This window comes from Oratosquilla oratoria, chromosome 28 (genome assembly GCF_046742065.1).
Source record: "Oratosquilla oratoria isolate Oo_2021 chromosome 28, ASM4674206v1, whole genome shotgun sequence".
In the NCBI taxonomy this organism is placed as follows: domain Eukaryota; kingdom Metazoa; phylum Arthropoda; class Malacostraca; order Stomatopoda; family Squillidae; genus Oratosquilla; species Oratosquilla oratoria.
In genome coordinates this window covers 45194498-45210519 of record NC_134804.1, presented here as the reverse complement: position 1 = coordinate 45210519, position 16022 = coordinate 45194498, and the positions used below count along the sequence as shown (strand labels likewise).

Sequence of the window (16022 nt, the reverse complement as noted above, 5' to 3'; positions counted from 1 at the left end):
CTTGCTTCCAAAATATATACCAGGTATACATTTTTTTCAAAATCCTGTTACACACCTAACCCCCTGCCTTATTTTCACTCTCCTCTTGGCATCCCTTCTTGCATTTTGCTTCCACCCTCTTTATTCTGTAACTCTTGTATGCTTCCCCCATTTCTTCTATGCAACTATTCTTTGTATGCTTGCTTCTTTTCTGTCATCACCTCCCTCACCCTTTTCACCTTACCATCCATTGCCTCTCCTGTTCCCTATGTTCCTCATCCCATACACGGTCTTCACTTAGTTTCTCCTTGAAACAAAACCTATCTTATCTTACTCCTGCTTCTTTCGAAGTTCTAATGAATAGGTTCAAGGAGATGGTAATGGCACATACATACATATACCAAAGGCTTTTACCCCTACACAGGGGGTAGCCAAAAAGAAAAAGGTACAGAAACCATTCCCACCCATTCCATTTCCAATATATTCCGCTCCCCTCCACCCACTTCCCTCCCTCTTATCTTGGCACTTCCTGGACGGTAATGGTACTTTAGTATATTTTAAGAGTTGAGATTTTATTTTGGTCTATAGAAGTGCCTTAACCCCTTCCATACGGTGCCGCACACGTAGGCGTCATGGACTTAGATCTCAGTGGCAGCAGCCAATGCCAGCCGTACGACGTGTCGTAATAATACTCGCATCATAAAATATAGTCACCGCTTATATCGATCGTTCTCTCTTCACCCGTGAATTTTGATAACCATAGAAAATGCGATTACAAAAGAATCAGAAAGAATGTCATTATGGAGGGGCGACTACAATAAATATAATCAAGACGCCAATATGGCAGCCTCGCGAATACACTCGCTCCCCATGACGCCTACGTGTGCGGCACCGTATGGAAGGGGTTAAAACTGTTCCAATTATTGACTGCATGTCACAATGAAGTCGGTACCCCAATATGGGGGTATAAACGTCTATAAATATTTATTCAATCTTCCTGGTAATTTCTAGCACATACACAATGAGTAGTCTTACACTAAGTACAAATTCACCACTGCTATACCTTGTCTGTCAAGATGATCAGAAGCCTCTTAAAGACACCGATGAAATCGATGAAGAGATACAGACTGTGCATAATGAAGTCCTTGTCACCACGGCGAGCCTTGTCTATGATACTCTGGGTGTCATACACTATGAAGCCACACATGACCAATAGGCCTATGTACAGGTTCACCTAAAGAATGAAATTAATGTTAATGAGGAAGTTATCAAGAGTACTGCACACATCATACAACATTTATTGTGTGGCAACAGTCATTGTGTAGTATGCGTATTCTCACCCAGGAATATTTGTGGCAAAGTAATACTTTAACTTGACCACTTCCTTTTAAGGGATTTGAGGCCTTTGTATGTATGTGTGACACTGTGATCCCACACCCTCATGCAAAGGTAAGGGTACAAGAGAAGACAATACTGGTGAAGTTGTTAATTAATACATATATTCAACAGAAGACATTTTTCCCCTTAATAAGGGCTGGCCCCGCCAAGTCATACACCACTTCACCCATCCAACACCCTTTCACTTTAGCTACTTATGGATGAAGATACATCACTGTCCCCTGCCCACAAATCGAGTCAGAAGCACTGTAGTGAGACAGCACATTCACAGCAGGAGTCGACAGCTGCATATCGCTTACTCCTACCTCTTCCTTACATGGTGACTCAATGCCCTCATTCACTCCCAAAATCACGCAGCAGACAAATCTCTTGAGCTGCTTCAGCCATCAGTCTCTTTCTTGATCTTCCCCTAAAGATCACTCCAACCACTTCTGCCTTCCACTCTTTGCTTGTTTTCCTTCATTCATTCTATCCATGTGCCCAAACCATCCCAGTACACATACCCTATCTGCCAACTCCTTTTCCAATCCCACTCTCCTCCTCCACTTATCTCTTACAATTACATTGTAATGTAGAGTAATTACCAGATAAAATTGGACACCAATAGACCCAAAATTTCTCAACAGATATACACACATGTGCCAAAAGCTTTTTCCCCTTTACAAGGGAGGCCAAAGTCAAAAGGCATAATTCCACTCCTACCCATTTCATGTGAATATACTAAGACAAAAACAATATGCACACATGTCAGGTATTGTGTTGCGTGAATAGCTGTAGTTTGCAATGTTGGAGATTTCATGTATGCTGTGTGGTTTTCCCATTTACAAGGGAGGTAGCCAAAGTCAATAGGCATAATTCCACTCCCACCCATTTCATGTGAATATACTAAGAAGACAAAAACAACATGCACACAAATGTCAGGTATTGTATTGTGTGAATAGCTGTAGTTTGCAATGTTGGAGATTTCATGTATGCTGTGTGGTCCAAGATGTTTTAGGTGGATTTTACTTATGTTGTCAGGGCCACAGATAGACGAGTGATTCAGGGTATGGATTATATGTCTTGTCTGGCTGTCTATGAAAGTCTGTGGGAAAGTCTTTAAGTTGAATGATGTGTTGGTTGTCAGGTTAAGGGGTGAGATGGTTTGTCTGTGCAAAATGGTTATCAGTGTTCACTTATTGTCTATTGTGGTTGTTGCAAGGTGAGAATGTATTGTGTTACTACTGGATAGTGTAATGCTGCTGAATGTCTGTCTGTGCAAAATGGTTTATTGGTGTGATTACTTACGGTCTCTTTGTATGTTGACTGTTGGGGTTGTTGCTAGGTGAAAATGTATTGTGTTATTATTGGATAGTGTAATGCTGCAGTGTCTTGTACAGTTTTCTGGTGTTTGTTTCATGATTAAGCGTGTTGACAAATGTTTGCCAATTTTGTGTTTTTGTTCATATATTTTGTTGTTGACCTCAGTGTTGTGCTTATATCTGGTCTGCTATGTTCTGAGGGATAGGTGTGGGGGTACTGTGTTCAAGCGTCACATTGTCTGTTGTTGGCCTTGGATTTCTGGTGAGAACTTTGGGTTGTGTGATTTTCTGTTGCCTCTGGGGATTTATTTCTTGTCTACATTTTGTATGATTGTATAGAAGGTGTGCACGGCAGCATCTGTCTGTGATTGGTGTAACCTATTCTGTGTTAATAATCTTAATGCTGACCACAGAAACAAACTATCCCATTTGCAATCATCACACAGAAGACACCAAACACTTCATCTTACACTGCCCAAACCTAATCATACTCTGAAAACACAATATATTTTCTTTGAGTGACTTATGAGCCAATGCAAGGGTTTCCTGCAAGTGTCAGAGGGGAACCGATTCACCATAAACTCTCAGTTTTGCCTCGTATTCATTCATCTATTTCTGTTCCTTTCTGACTCGCTTTCAGGATCTATGGAAGGGGCCAAGGATCAACTGTCAGCCACTGTGGGGTTGTGGTTTTCAGTCAAGCTCCTGGCAACAACGATAAAATACTTTCATAGCACCTCAATGATGTGCGACTTACCTGGAACAGTAGCCTTGAGCCAAACATGAGGTTGAGGATGGACAGCCAAAACAGCATCGAAAGAACAGACATGAGGACGCCCCCAAGGTATAGGTACTGGCCACGTGGTGCATACAAGGCCGCCAGGGAGAAACAGATGAAGACAATTGCAGTTCCCATCAAGGCATGGATGACCTGAAGTTGAAAGAATTTTATGAAGATGTGTACATAAACATTAATCAATACAACTGGGATATTTACTTTTTTTTTCAACTACCAAAGTACAGTCAACCCTTAGCATTTGGAAGTTAGAAGACACAGAGCCCACCTCCCAAAATAAAGGATACCTTATTTACTAGTACAGGGTATAAAACTAGAGAAAACACACAATGTACATCCTTTAAACAGTTTTATCTATAAAAACATAAGTCTATCTAAATACCTGGGATCTCTTTCCCCTTATAAGGAAGGTAACCAGCCAAGGCACACACCCATTCCAACCCATTCTACTCCCATCAACCAATTTGTTTCTCTCGTTTTAGTTCCTTGTGGATGGTCATCCCTGTCTCCTGCAATGCAGCAAGACACAACACATCCACAACAGGGCAGCTTCATTTATACAGCAACCCTCCTCATCCCCTCATGCAAAACACTGAGAAGACTGGGAGAATGCCCTTTAGGCTGCATCAAATCATCTATACACAACCATTCTCCCTACCTTCTCCCTTCCCTGCTAAACAGACATTTCCCTCTTCCTCAAAGTACCTATCAACCCCCCACCACAATCTCATTTTATGGTCATCCCCTCATGTTCCCTCCATCCACCTCCGTTTTCCACTTATTTTGTTAATCTTTCTTCACCCATTTTTTCGATGTGCCCAAACCATCCCATTAATCTTTCCTCAACCATATCTACCAGATCACCTTTCTATCCCTACTCTCCTCATTTCTCACTATCTATCCTTGTAACCCCTACCATACTTCTTAGACACTCCACCTCTAAAAGATCTAAACTTCTCCTCCCTGCCTCTTAAACTCCAAGTATCTGCCCCATACAGTGATGTTGACACAATCACCACTTCATATAATCTAGGCAAATCAACTCACAAATACCCAAATTCATCATTTGTTATTAGTGTCTAACCACAAATAACCTGTTTTACTTAATTTTTATGGCATTACCTGTGAATAATCAAGTCTGCAGGCACTAAACTCATGAATGTTAAGGATTGACTGTACATACTCTACTGGGAATATTCACAAAAAAATCAAAAGAAAAGATGTCAATCTTAAACATACCAGGGTAGGATTAACGGTAATAGCCAGGGTAAGGAGGGGGCCAAGGTTGACCCCAGCCAAGAAGGCAAAGCAGCCCAACAGTGCCAACCGTGTGATGTCATTCTTGCCATTGCGGGGGGTCAAGGAGAGAGCAATTAGGAAACCTATGGATCCTAAGCTGGTCAAAAGTCCTGCCCCTATCAGTGTGCTGTACAAGTGTACATAGCCTCCAATGGCAGCACACATGGTGGCCAAGGTAACTGTTGAATAAACATTCTTCAGATGTTTCCTCACTGGCGGCTCCCTGAAAAACAATAAACTTAAGAATTACTTTCCAACTGGGTATAGGGCATCCAATATACATATATATACACACACACACACACATATATATGTAGTGCACATGCACAATGCTCAAGTAACAGCAGGTCCTGACAGGCAGAGCATGTCTACCCCCACCACTTCCTTGTATGGTTACCCAGCACTCCTACCCTATCCACTCATAAAATTTATTTAACAGACAAGAACATCTCTTCATTCCCTCGTCCATTTACACTTTCCATTCCCACACAACAGACCAGTCCAAAATTTCTTTCTGTTGTCCAAAGTCTGTGCTAGCAATGATTTTTAACAAGTTTGTTTTCTTGATTTTTTGCTGTAGTCTTATGAAGCTTCATTGTTCCAGTCTGTTCAGGTAGGCTTGGGTTTCCATTGTGTTAGTATTTACTATGCTGGATTATTGTAGTCAATACAAAAGAACCCTTGTTTGGTTCTGGTGTTGGGAGATCTGAAGTTGAACAGTAATGGTGAAAGCATTGCATCTTGAAGGACTCCATTGCATATTTTTTGTACCCGAGATTTGATTGTTTTAAATTACTCCGCACTGTCGTCCAGTCATCAAGTTGGTTAACAGTCATAGTATTTGATTGGGGACCTTGTGAAAACCTTGTTTATGTCTATGGCAACCATAACTTCTTTCTGGTATTTTCATCCTTTTTTTATTTTTTTATTCAGTCCTTCCTGTATTTGCTGCATGATGTTCTGCATTACATCCTTTATGCACTCGAGTAATGTTTGTGTGCAGGGTGCTGGTTGAGTTGCCTTCCTAGAAACAAACTGTCGGAGGAGGTAGATATTTCCAATTTTATTCTTGCTGTTATCAGTTTTTCCATTAGTCAGGATACTGTGGAAAGTAGTGAGATTGGCCTGTATGATGCAGGGTTCTAAGGTGGCTTGTTTGGTTTCAAGACTAAGATTGTGTGAGCTCTTTTCCAGAAGTTTGGGATGTTGTACTGTACAATCAGTACTTGAAAATGTCAGTTAAGGCTCTTACGGCTGTTTAACTAAGGTGAATGAGGTATCTCTTTTGGACCTTCAACTTTGGATTTTCTGGTATTGTGGGCATGAAGGTAGTTTTGGAAAAATGTTTGTTGATGATGTCTTGTTGCCGTTTTGGTGATGGTATTTTGCCCCAAGGTGGATGCATTCATTTTTTGTTTTTCCTACTCTCTCCAGATCTTGCCATTATCAGTTTTATCATCTATTCTGTTTCTTAGTTTTTTCATCCAGTTTTCTTTCTGTTTGTTGTTAGATTTGTGATGCTTCTATTCAACTGCTTATTTTTTCTTTTTCTCTTAGATGGTGATTCTTAAGTTATTCTTTCAGGAGCCTAACTCGTGTGCATGTTTTACTTTCCTTCTGTTTTTTATTTGCTATTCTTCAGTTTTATCCCAGAATGGGCAATGGTCTATTCCAAACTATTCCCTTTCTCTTTATTTTCCGAGTATATACTTTTGCCAGTTGGATTTTTAGTAGTTTATACATCGTTCTGTTGAATGTGAGTTGTAATCTTTACTGGGAAGTAATCAGATGATAAGTCTTGCATGGTTTATCATGTCTGAGTCAGCGAGGGTGATGCAGTTTATGGCGAGGGAGGTAGTTTGTAGATTATGTTGGAGAGGTTGCCTAGTGGAAGTAGATGCTGGAGTTAATTGTATTTAGGTTGGGGAGTTATTCAAGTATTTTGTGCCCTCTCTGATCTACTGTTTATGTGATAAGCCTGACTGGATCATATTTATTCAGATCACATACTGGTATGTAGTTTGTTAGAGTAGAGTGGAGTTGTGGGATGAAGCCTTGTGGAACTGATGTAGTTGGTGAAATATATATGTTTATGAGTGTAGGTTGTTGTCTCTATTTGTGTTTGGACTGATGATTTCAGTGATGGTGTCCAGTGATTGTCTAATATCTGTTGTTTTGTTGGAGAAAGGTATGCTCATGTGTTCTATTGTTAAGAGTCCATCTCTGTGTCATGTATTGTCTTCTCTTACTGTTGTGTAATCTGCAAATGAAGGTATTGTTATCTGTGGTGTCAGTTTCTTGTATGTGTGCTATATGTATGTTGTGTTTCTGTAGGAAATGAAGCAGTTCGGAGTGTTTGTTAGCTAGTCAATTTTCATTTGTCTGTAGTATGTTTAGGTTGTATTTATGTTATGATGTGTTTATGGGTGTATGTGACATATGCAGTCAGCTCTAAGAAGTATGCCATGTAATGAATACATGGCATAATTAAGTTATGAAAAGTCGTATACCTGTTTTGTTCAATGGTGTTGCACTGACTCAAGGAACCTAAAGTTACTCGGTATTCCATAATGTGGACTCAAATTCAAGTAGAGGTCTAATGTGAGTCTTGTAAACAGGTATCATATTACCACTAGATTGACACAAGTTGGTGAAGAACGTTGGCTAGTCCCACTGCTTTAAGGACTACACTTTATATGTACAGTACAGTCCTCCATGGTTAGGTATGTGTTAAGGTGGACCTGTAAATCTATAGCAGTCCAAGTGATATGGTCTTGCTAGAATCATCACACGTTTGCTGGGACTAATGTGAACGAACTCAGCCACCCTGTTCACAAAATTGATGTCTTTTTGGCAGTAGTATTTTTTAATTCCCAGCCAACATCTGGCAATACCTGCATGGACAACAACAGTACACGAAACTAACACCTGTTTAGTAAAAAAAAAAAAAAAAAGTCTCAGACCTAACTGATGTTGTATGCCATAACTCTTTTTGTATGTTTGCGAAACATGGCCTAACAACTTAAATGCTGGGGAAAATCAAAAGTTGAAATATTATATTATAGAATAACCCTAATCGTCTTTATGAGCTGCTGAGTCTGGTGACCAAGGTTAAGAAATGTATATGTCAGATTTATTTCGCCCGTAAATTTTACAGGAAACCAGGAAATCCCACAGGGCGCAGATAAAATACTAGGCTATTCAAATTCCAAAACAATGTGCGACACTCGCCTTCCTCGTCTCTCCGCCATCATTGTTTACCTCCCCCACCGCTCCACCACACCCTCCGCAAAGTCCCGTGCGGTCCTCGTTCCAATGCAAGATCATGCGTGCTTACGTGCGTGTGTTCTCAATAAGGCACTGCTCAGGCGCCTGCCTTTTAGAGATTCAATATTGGAGCCACTTAAAAATGTTACGTTATTTTTTTTTCGACTTAACTCTGTATACGTTTTCACGTTCCAATATTAACTGGGTATTTCGACAATTTACTTTTTCAATCGTATACCTTTTCGGCTGCAATTTTCTATAAGTTCTATATATTTTGATGTAATTGTATGTTAATTAGGGGAGGCTAAGTTGAGGTTAGGTTACGTTATACTACGTTAGGCTAGGTTGTGATATTCTGTTATTTCTGGTTGTCTAGTTGTTAGATTTTTATCAAAATAAGTTTTAATTAGATAAAGTTTGATTGAGGTTAAGAGGTTAATGTTGCAAATCCCAAGCCTATAATTCTAATCGAGGAACAAATCTTGTCTCCAAGTAGAATAATTAACAAGTCTGTGCAACGGAGGTCCAAGTTTCTTTCGACACCACCTATTGATTGAAAAAAGAAGTCTGACAGCCGATACACCATAAAGGGCTTTATTGTTTTACTTCTGTAGTCTAACATACCACCACAGTAAATAGTGATGATTTTATCAAATCCACTTCAATGCAAAACTTGTTACTTTCAGTCAAAATGAACCTATTTTGACGACATGTAATATACACAAGGAATCCTTCCCATACAGCCATATTAAAAAATAATCAATAGTATGCTAACATAATACATCATTAACATGACGTAACCTAAGAATAATACAATGTCCAATGAAGCTAATGATGGGTGGTGGTGGTTTGATCCTGCAATGCTGCCTAATCTCCAAATCAGTTGGCCACCTTATCTCTATTTGGAGGTGCGGCCAGCCAGGTATGACATTTGGTATCCAGATACATGGGCATCTACAGGGGGGACCATGTACCCCATATCCAGTGTGTGTTTGAAACTTTGCCGGTTGTCACGTATAATTTCGTTACATTCTATGTTATCAGTGTATCAGTTTAAGTTATCGGTAAAGTTATCAGTTATCAATGCAGATTCATGAAAGTCAAAATGCAACATGTAGATAACGTAAATATAAGCCTTTGCAGCCAGTTTCAAATGTGTACCTTGATATAACCCTATACCATGTATACATATCTTTAATATTGCCCACCTACAAAAATCCCTAGCAACTTTAGCCGCATGTCTTTCATGAGTGACTTCTCCCCCTACCCCTACCAATTTCAGCCAGTGACCAACAAGCAATCCCACACTATATCAATCTGCTACACCTGGTCTCTCTTGTAGAAGACATGCAGCCTTCAGATAACCAGAAACAGCCTCTGGGCATGTCTGCAAGTCCCACAGGGAAGTTATAATATGTTGTTCACAAGAGGTTGTGAGTGTGGGACATTTATTGTCCTCTCTGTAGTGGTTACATCTGGGGCAATTTGAATCTGTGGTTAGGTCAATTCCATGATGGTAAGGTTTTAATGCTGGATGGTGTCCTAAGCTGAGGATGCCATCTAGCATTAACCTCTTCAATATGATGATACCGTTTGATAAATGATAGCCAGCATGGTTTCAGACGGAAACGTTCTTGCGTGACTTACTCGAATTCTACAACACAGTTATCTCGAATTATGACAAAAGAAACAATATAGATTTAGTATATCTAGACTTTGCAAAAGCTTTTGATACCGTCCCACATGAAAGACTACTTACTAAATTAGCTTTGCATGGAATAAGTGGTAGCCTATTAGGTTGGACTAGTAATTGGTTGAATGGTCGAAAACAGAGAGTTGTTTTAAATGGAAAAACTTCTGGATGGAAAAGTGTTGCAAGTGGAGTTCCTCAGGGTTCCGTTCTTGGGCCACTTCTATTCATAGTATATATAAATGATATAGACCATGGACTAAAATCTACTGTTTCCAAATTTGTTGATGATATAAAACTGTGCGGAGTGGCAAATGATCACTCAAACCAATTAGATATTCAAGAAGATTTAGATAAATTACAGCAATGGTCTGAAAAGTGGCTAATGAAATTTAACACAAGTAAATGCAAGGTAATGCACATAGGTAAAAATAACAGCAAGTACGATTACAAGCTATTTGGAAATTCATTAACAAAAGTGGATAGTGAAAAAGATCTCGGCGTAATTATCAGTAACGACCTCAAGTCATCCAAGCAGTGTATTTCAGCCTCTGAGAAAGCAAATAAGATTCTAGGACTGATTGCGCGATCTTTTGATTTCAAAAGTCCATCACTCATTAACAAGCTATATAAATCATTAGTTCGTCCACATTTGGAATATACTGTTTCCGAATGGTCACCGAATCTCATTAAAGACATTGACAGACTGGAAAAAGTACAACGGCGAGCCACAAAACTGATTCCAAATATCAAAAATAAATCATACGAAAATCGACTAAAACATATGAATCTGTTTTCCCTAAAAAAGCGTAGACTCAGAGGTGACTTGATACAGGTCTTTAAAATTCTAAAGGGAATTGACAACATCAAAAGTGACAAAATTTTTACATTGAATGAGAATCAGACAAGAAATAATGGTCTCAAACTGTCCGGAAATAGATTCAATTTGGAAGTAGGTAGAAACAACTTAGCCAACCGTGTAGTTAATGAATGGAATAAACTTCCTGCACAGGTAGTGCAATGTAGTTCAGTTCGAAGCTTTAAGAATCATTTAGATAAATACCTAAGTAAGATGCTGTAATGATTATAATTTATCTTATATTACAGGTAAACGTCGACTTACGATGGCCGCGACTTACGATTGTTCGACTTTACGATGACGACGACGACGATATTATATATTTAACCCCTTCCATACGGTGTTGCACACGTAGGCGTCATGAGGAGCAAGTGGATTCGCGACGCTGCCATATCGGCGTCTTGATTATATCTATTGTAGTCGCCCCTGTGTTTTTACATTCTCTCAAATGTGCCCTGAATCCCATTCTCTGTGGTTTTCAAAATTCGCGGGTGAAAGAGAGAATGATCGATATAAGCGGTGACTATATTTTATGATGCTAGTATTATTACGACACGTCGTACGGCTGGCATTGGCTGCTGCCCGCGAGATTTAAGGTCCGTACTGAAAATACATATTATGGTGTTTGAATATGGTAAAAAGGATAAAAATAATTAAATAAACTACTGTACATGTTTAATAGGCTATATTCAGTATCTCTGGTGGTTAATATACAGGTAGGCTAGGTACAGTGACCACGGAACAGAGTGATACACAAATTGGGGATCGACTTACGATGAAATCGTCTTACGATGGCTCTATCGAAACCTAATGCCATCGTAAGTCGACGTTTACCTGTATTTGTTTTTGTTTTGTTATCATTTGTCTGTCTGATTTTCATTTATCATTAGTTATATGTCAAATAACGTGATTGTGCCAACAGCACTGTATGGGGCAGAAACGTGGAACATAAGAGAAGAAGAGAGAAGGAGTTTGAATGTGTTTGAGATGAGGTGTCTGAGAAGTATGGTGGGGGTTACTAGGCTAGATAGAGTGAGAAATGAGGAGGTGAGGAGGAGAACAGGGGTGAAAAAGGATTTGGGAGATAGGGTTGATGAAAGAATATTAGGATGGTTTGGACACATGGAAAGAATGAGTGAAGAAAGACTAGTAAAAGAGGTATGGAAGGCAGATGTGGAGGGAGTGAACATGAGGGGACGTCCTAGGATGAGGTGGATGGATGGGGTGAAGGGGGCTTTGGGGAAGAGGGGAATGTCTGTTGAGGAAGGAAGGGAGAGGACGGAAGACAGAGGTGAGTGGAGAATGGTTGTATATGGATGATGTTGTGACTGCATGAGGAGGAATGGGCGGGGGGGTGGGGTAGTATGTGTGAGTAAATTTTGACGCAGCCCGAAGGGATTTCTCCCCGTCCTCGCCTTATATGCAAAGGGGGACGGAGAGGGGGGGTCGCCGATTAAATGAAGCGGCCTTGCTGTGGATGTACTGTGTCTTGCGACACTGCTTCTGACCCAGGGCGGTGGGCAGGGTGCAGGGATGACCCGTCATCCAGGAGGTGCTCAGATGAGAGGAAGGGTGGGAGGGGTGTGGAGTGTATTTAGGGATGGAATGGGTGGGAGTGTTTTTATGCCTTTCCCTTTTTGGCTACCTCCCTTGGAAGGGGGAAAAAGCCTTGGTATATGTATGTATGTATGTATATGTCAATTTATTATTATTTACTATTTACCTGTTTGTTTATTATTTAACTATACCTATGCATTTATTTATGTATTTTATTTGTTATTTACATTATCATAGTTTTTATTTATTATTTTATTATTAATATGATTTTTTTTTTTTTTGCATCCAACCTACATATGGATCAAAAGGTCTCCTGTCGGCATGCTCCGCCTTTGTAATCCTTTGATACCTACGTAGGCATCATGAGGCGTAAGTGGGTATACAAGGATGCCGGCATTGGCGTCTTGATTATATCTATTTTGTAGTTGTAGGGAAAACAACCCCCAGATTCTGTAAACTGGTAGGATAATGTTTTCTGTGTTTATTATTACTCGGAGTGAAAGAGAACAAATAATACAGCGGTGACTTTATATTTCATAATGTGAGTAGTGTGATGCATAGTACATTAGGCATCCAATGCTGTGCACTGGAATTTGACTCTTATTGAAGAAGTTAAAACAGCACAAGCACAGAATAGGCCTGGCCAGATTCCAAAATGCCCTAGATACAACCACTGCACAATGATAAAACACAAGCAATCCAAAGTTTCTTTGAGACCTGTGGGAAGGCTTTAAGATCAATGCCTGCCACTGTAAGGCTGTGGTTTTCCATTTAGCAAAACCCGAGGAGCTTTTCATTAATTAATTACAACATCCAATGTAACCAATAGTGGTGACAGGGAACTTTCTTAACGAGATCATCAAAACCATATTGAGAGACGTACTGTACATGTAGGATACATCATAAGCTGCCACTGATTAACCCATTGAAGTATGTGAAATGAAACAGATTGTCCATTAGTTTTCAACATCATTCTATGGATTCTGAATCAAGTTTCCATTGTAAACCAATGGTTTCACCCACCCTTCTATCAACTTAGGGGGAAAGTTGAAGAAAAAGAAAAGAAGAAGAAGAAAAAAAAAACATAGGGCATAAGCTGACAAACATGCAATAACGCATTATTTTTGTACTTAAAAATTCTATATATTGTTTCATGAAAGCCTAAAAGTTGCACATTCTTGAAAAGCCAACAAACACTAGAAAATACAGATTTATAGCAGTCTTGCTTTAAAAGCCTTCAAAATGTATAGCAAAAATGGCTCGAATTATGACTACCTGTGGTGTTTTATCCATAATAGTTTGAAACTGGTCATCAAAAAACTTTTTAATATATGTTTTTGCCAACACTGGTGGGTTAAAAAGTGTAACGAGAAATAAATATCTGGGAATGGATTCTAAGATGAGGCTATATGAAAGAGTGATTGTGCTGACAGCACTGTACTGGGCAGAAACATGGAACATAAGAAAATAAGAGAGGAGTTTGAATGTGTTTGAGATGAAATGTCTGAGAAGTAAGATAGGGGTTACTAGGCTGGATAGAGTGAGAAATGAGGTGAGGAGGAGAACAGGGGTGGAAAGGGAGTTGAGAGATAGGGTTGATGAAAGAGAATTAGGATGGTTTGGACACATGGAAAGAATGTGTGAAGAAAGATAAGTAAAAGAGGTGTGGAAACCAGAGGTGGAAGGAGTGAATATGAGGGGGCATCCTAGGATGGATGGATGGGATAAAAGGGGCATTACAAAAGAGGAATGTCTGTTGAGGAAGGACAGGAGAGGACAGAAGATAGGGGTGAATGGAGAAGGGTTGTATATGGATGATGCTGTGTTGCATGAGGGGGAGTGGATGGGTGAGGAAGTATGAGAAATAATTTGACACAGCCCGAAGGGATTTCTCCCCCGTCTTCTCCTTTTCTGCATGAGGGGACTGAGACGGGGGGGGGGGTCGAATTAATGAAGTGGCCTTGCTGTGGATGTGTTGTGTTTTGCAACACTGCTTCTGACAAGATGTAGGAATGACTCGTCATCCAGGAAGTGCCAAGATGAGAGGGAGGGAGGAGGGTGGAGGGGAGTGGAATATGTAGGGGATGGAATGGGTGGGAGTGGTTTCTATGCCTTTTTCTTTTTGGCTACCCCCCTGTGTAAGGGGGAAAAAAGCCTTTGGTATATATATGTATATAACATTGACAGGTTTTAAAAAATATATACATTTTTTTTTTAACTTTTTAAATGTTGTATATAAAAAATGAAACAAAATAATAATAATATATTCCAGAAACCACGATTTACCATCTCTACAAAAAAATTGGCTTTCCTAATGTGCCCAGGATTGTGAGAAGGGTAGGAAAACCAAGGATTGGGTGGGGAGTTAAAATATTGTCCGTAGTAGAATCTAGCATCAGCATCATTATTCTCAAACTGAAACCTAATTAAACAAAAACTTCAATTTTCAAACTAATTGTTCATGTCTGTAAAAATTACCAAGGGATGGGGGTAAATTGGTGTTTGTTTGTTTGAAGTTACTCCGTCTGTTATTGATGTGATGAAGTTGGACCTCCACTCAGGTCTCCTGAGGTACCTTTGTACCATAGTGGCCTAATCCTGTACTTCAATTTGGTGCAGTAACTCCTACAACCTTGATGAATTTCAGGTTCAACTTTTGCTTATCTAACCTCACTAAAAGTCTAAAAAAAATGTGTCGATACTTTTGCTGGTTTTTACAATTTTCTATTGAAAGTAATTCTATCTAAATTAAGAGACCTCTTAAAAAAATATGTACATCCAATCGTACCAATGGTAAGGGTTAATAAATTAAATTTCAATGAACTTCGGAGCTTATGTTCCCCTCCCCTACCAATTCCTTTTCTGTATGAAGTAAAATAAATATGACAAAAATAATATAGGTCATTACATCCTGGGAGAGGAAAGAAAAAAATCCATTCTTATAGAAAATTACACTCGAAAGTCCGTACAGCCAGCAAACGTAGCAGGTGATCACTTGTCATTTCCATGGGAAAGAAACGTCCTAAGTCTGCTTTCTAAACCATTAATTCCATTTGTTATTGTAATGGCCTCAATGTAGGAATTAATCCCACTGTGCTGCTTTCGTAATCTACGGGCCACAAATACTTATTCTGACATTGTCTGTCCCACTTGTCAATGACAGTGTCAAACATACACACAAAAAATACTTATAATTTCTCTAAAGCCTATCTAACGAGACTGAAAATGTCAATGCCAATGTGTGAAAAAATATATATTTTCACTTCCGTCGAGCGAAAGTTTTCCTCTACTTCGTCAATTCCACAATTACTACTCCACTGTCCTAGATCTAGAATAAGGCATGCCGAATAGACAGTCTGAATACAAAAATATTGTGCAATACTTACAAGTTGTCTGTTAGACCCCGAGCAAATCTCTCTAAAGTAATTCCCTCCATATCGGGTTATCTCCAACCAGTGTACGTGCAAATGGCGACGTTTCTACCTCTGCTGAAATATTAACACAATAGATCTCTTTAACATATACATCTTTAGCAAGTAGCCGTTTCCATGTTATCATGCTACTAATATACACTTCCTAACAACATTATCAAATGTATAAGAACCACAAACTCAGAGAATAACCAAAGCCCTACACTCACAGCACTTTCCACTCTTGTCGTTGAACTATCACTAAAAGTCTAGCCCTTGCAAGCTGCTCACAGGACGTGACGGTAGTCTGACTAGTCTAGAGCTGATTCGCTGAGAGTACACAAAAATGTCATGTACAAAAGTAGTCGTTTTATGCACCATTTGTTTTATGGGATAACAACAGGTAATAGAATATGCGACTTAATGCAGTATCTACAAATATCTAAGTTGGGATTCAATGTATTTT

At 39.4% G+C, this 16022-nt stretch overlaps 1 protein-coding gene across 2 annotated transcripts in view; it reads right to left on the bottom strand.

The window, feature by feature from the left end:
- LOC143040378 (bax inhibitor 1-like) overlaps positions 1-16022 on the bottom strand; it is a 21163-nt gene extending 5141 nt beyond the window's left edge. Inside the window, exons 1-5 of one of the 2 annotated variants that reach the window (XM_076211378.1) lie at positions 15787-16022; positions 15533-15631; positions 4714-4996; positions 3436-3609; positions 1043-1213 (exon numbers count right to left, since the gene is read on the bottom strand). In XM_076211378.1, coding sequence (XP_076067493.1) covers positions 1043-1213; positions 3436-3609; positions 4714-4996; positions 15533-15582 — 678 coding nt within the window. In that variant the 5' untranslated portion in view covers positions 15583-15631; positions 15787-16022. Of the gene's footprint in view, positions 1-1042; positions 1214-3435; positions 3610-4713; positions 4997-15532; positions 15635-15786 lie in introns of both variants that reach the window. The other variant, XM_076211376.1, reaches the window with a different exon arrangement.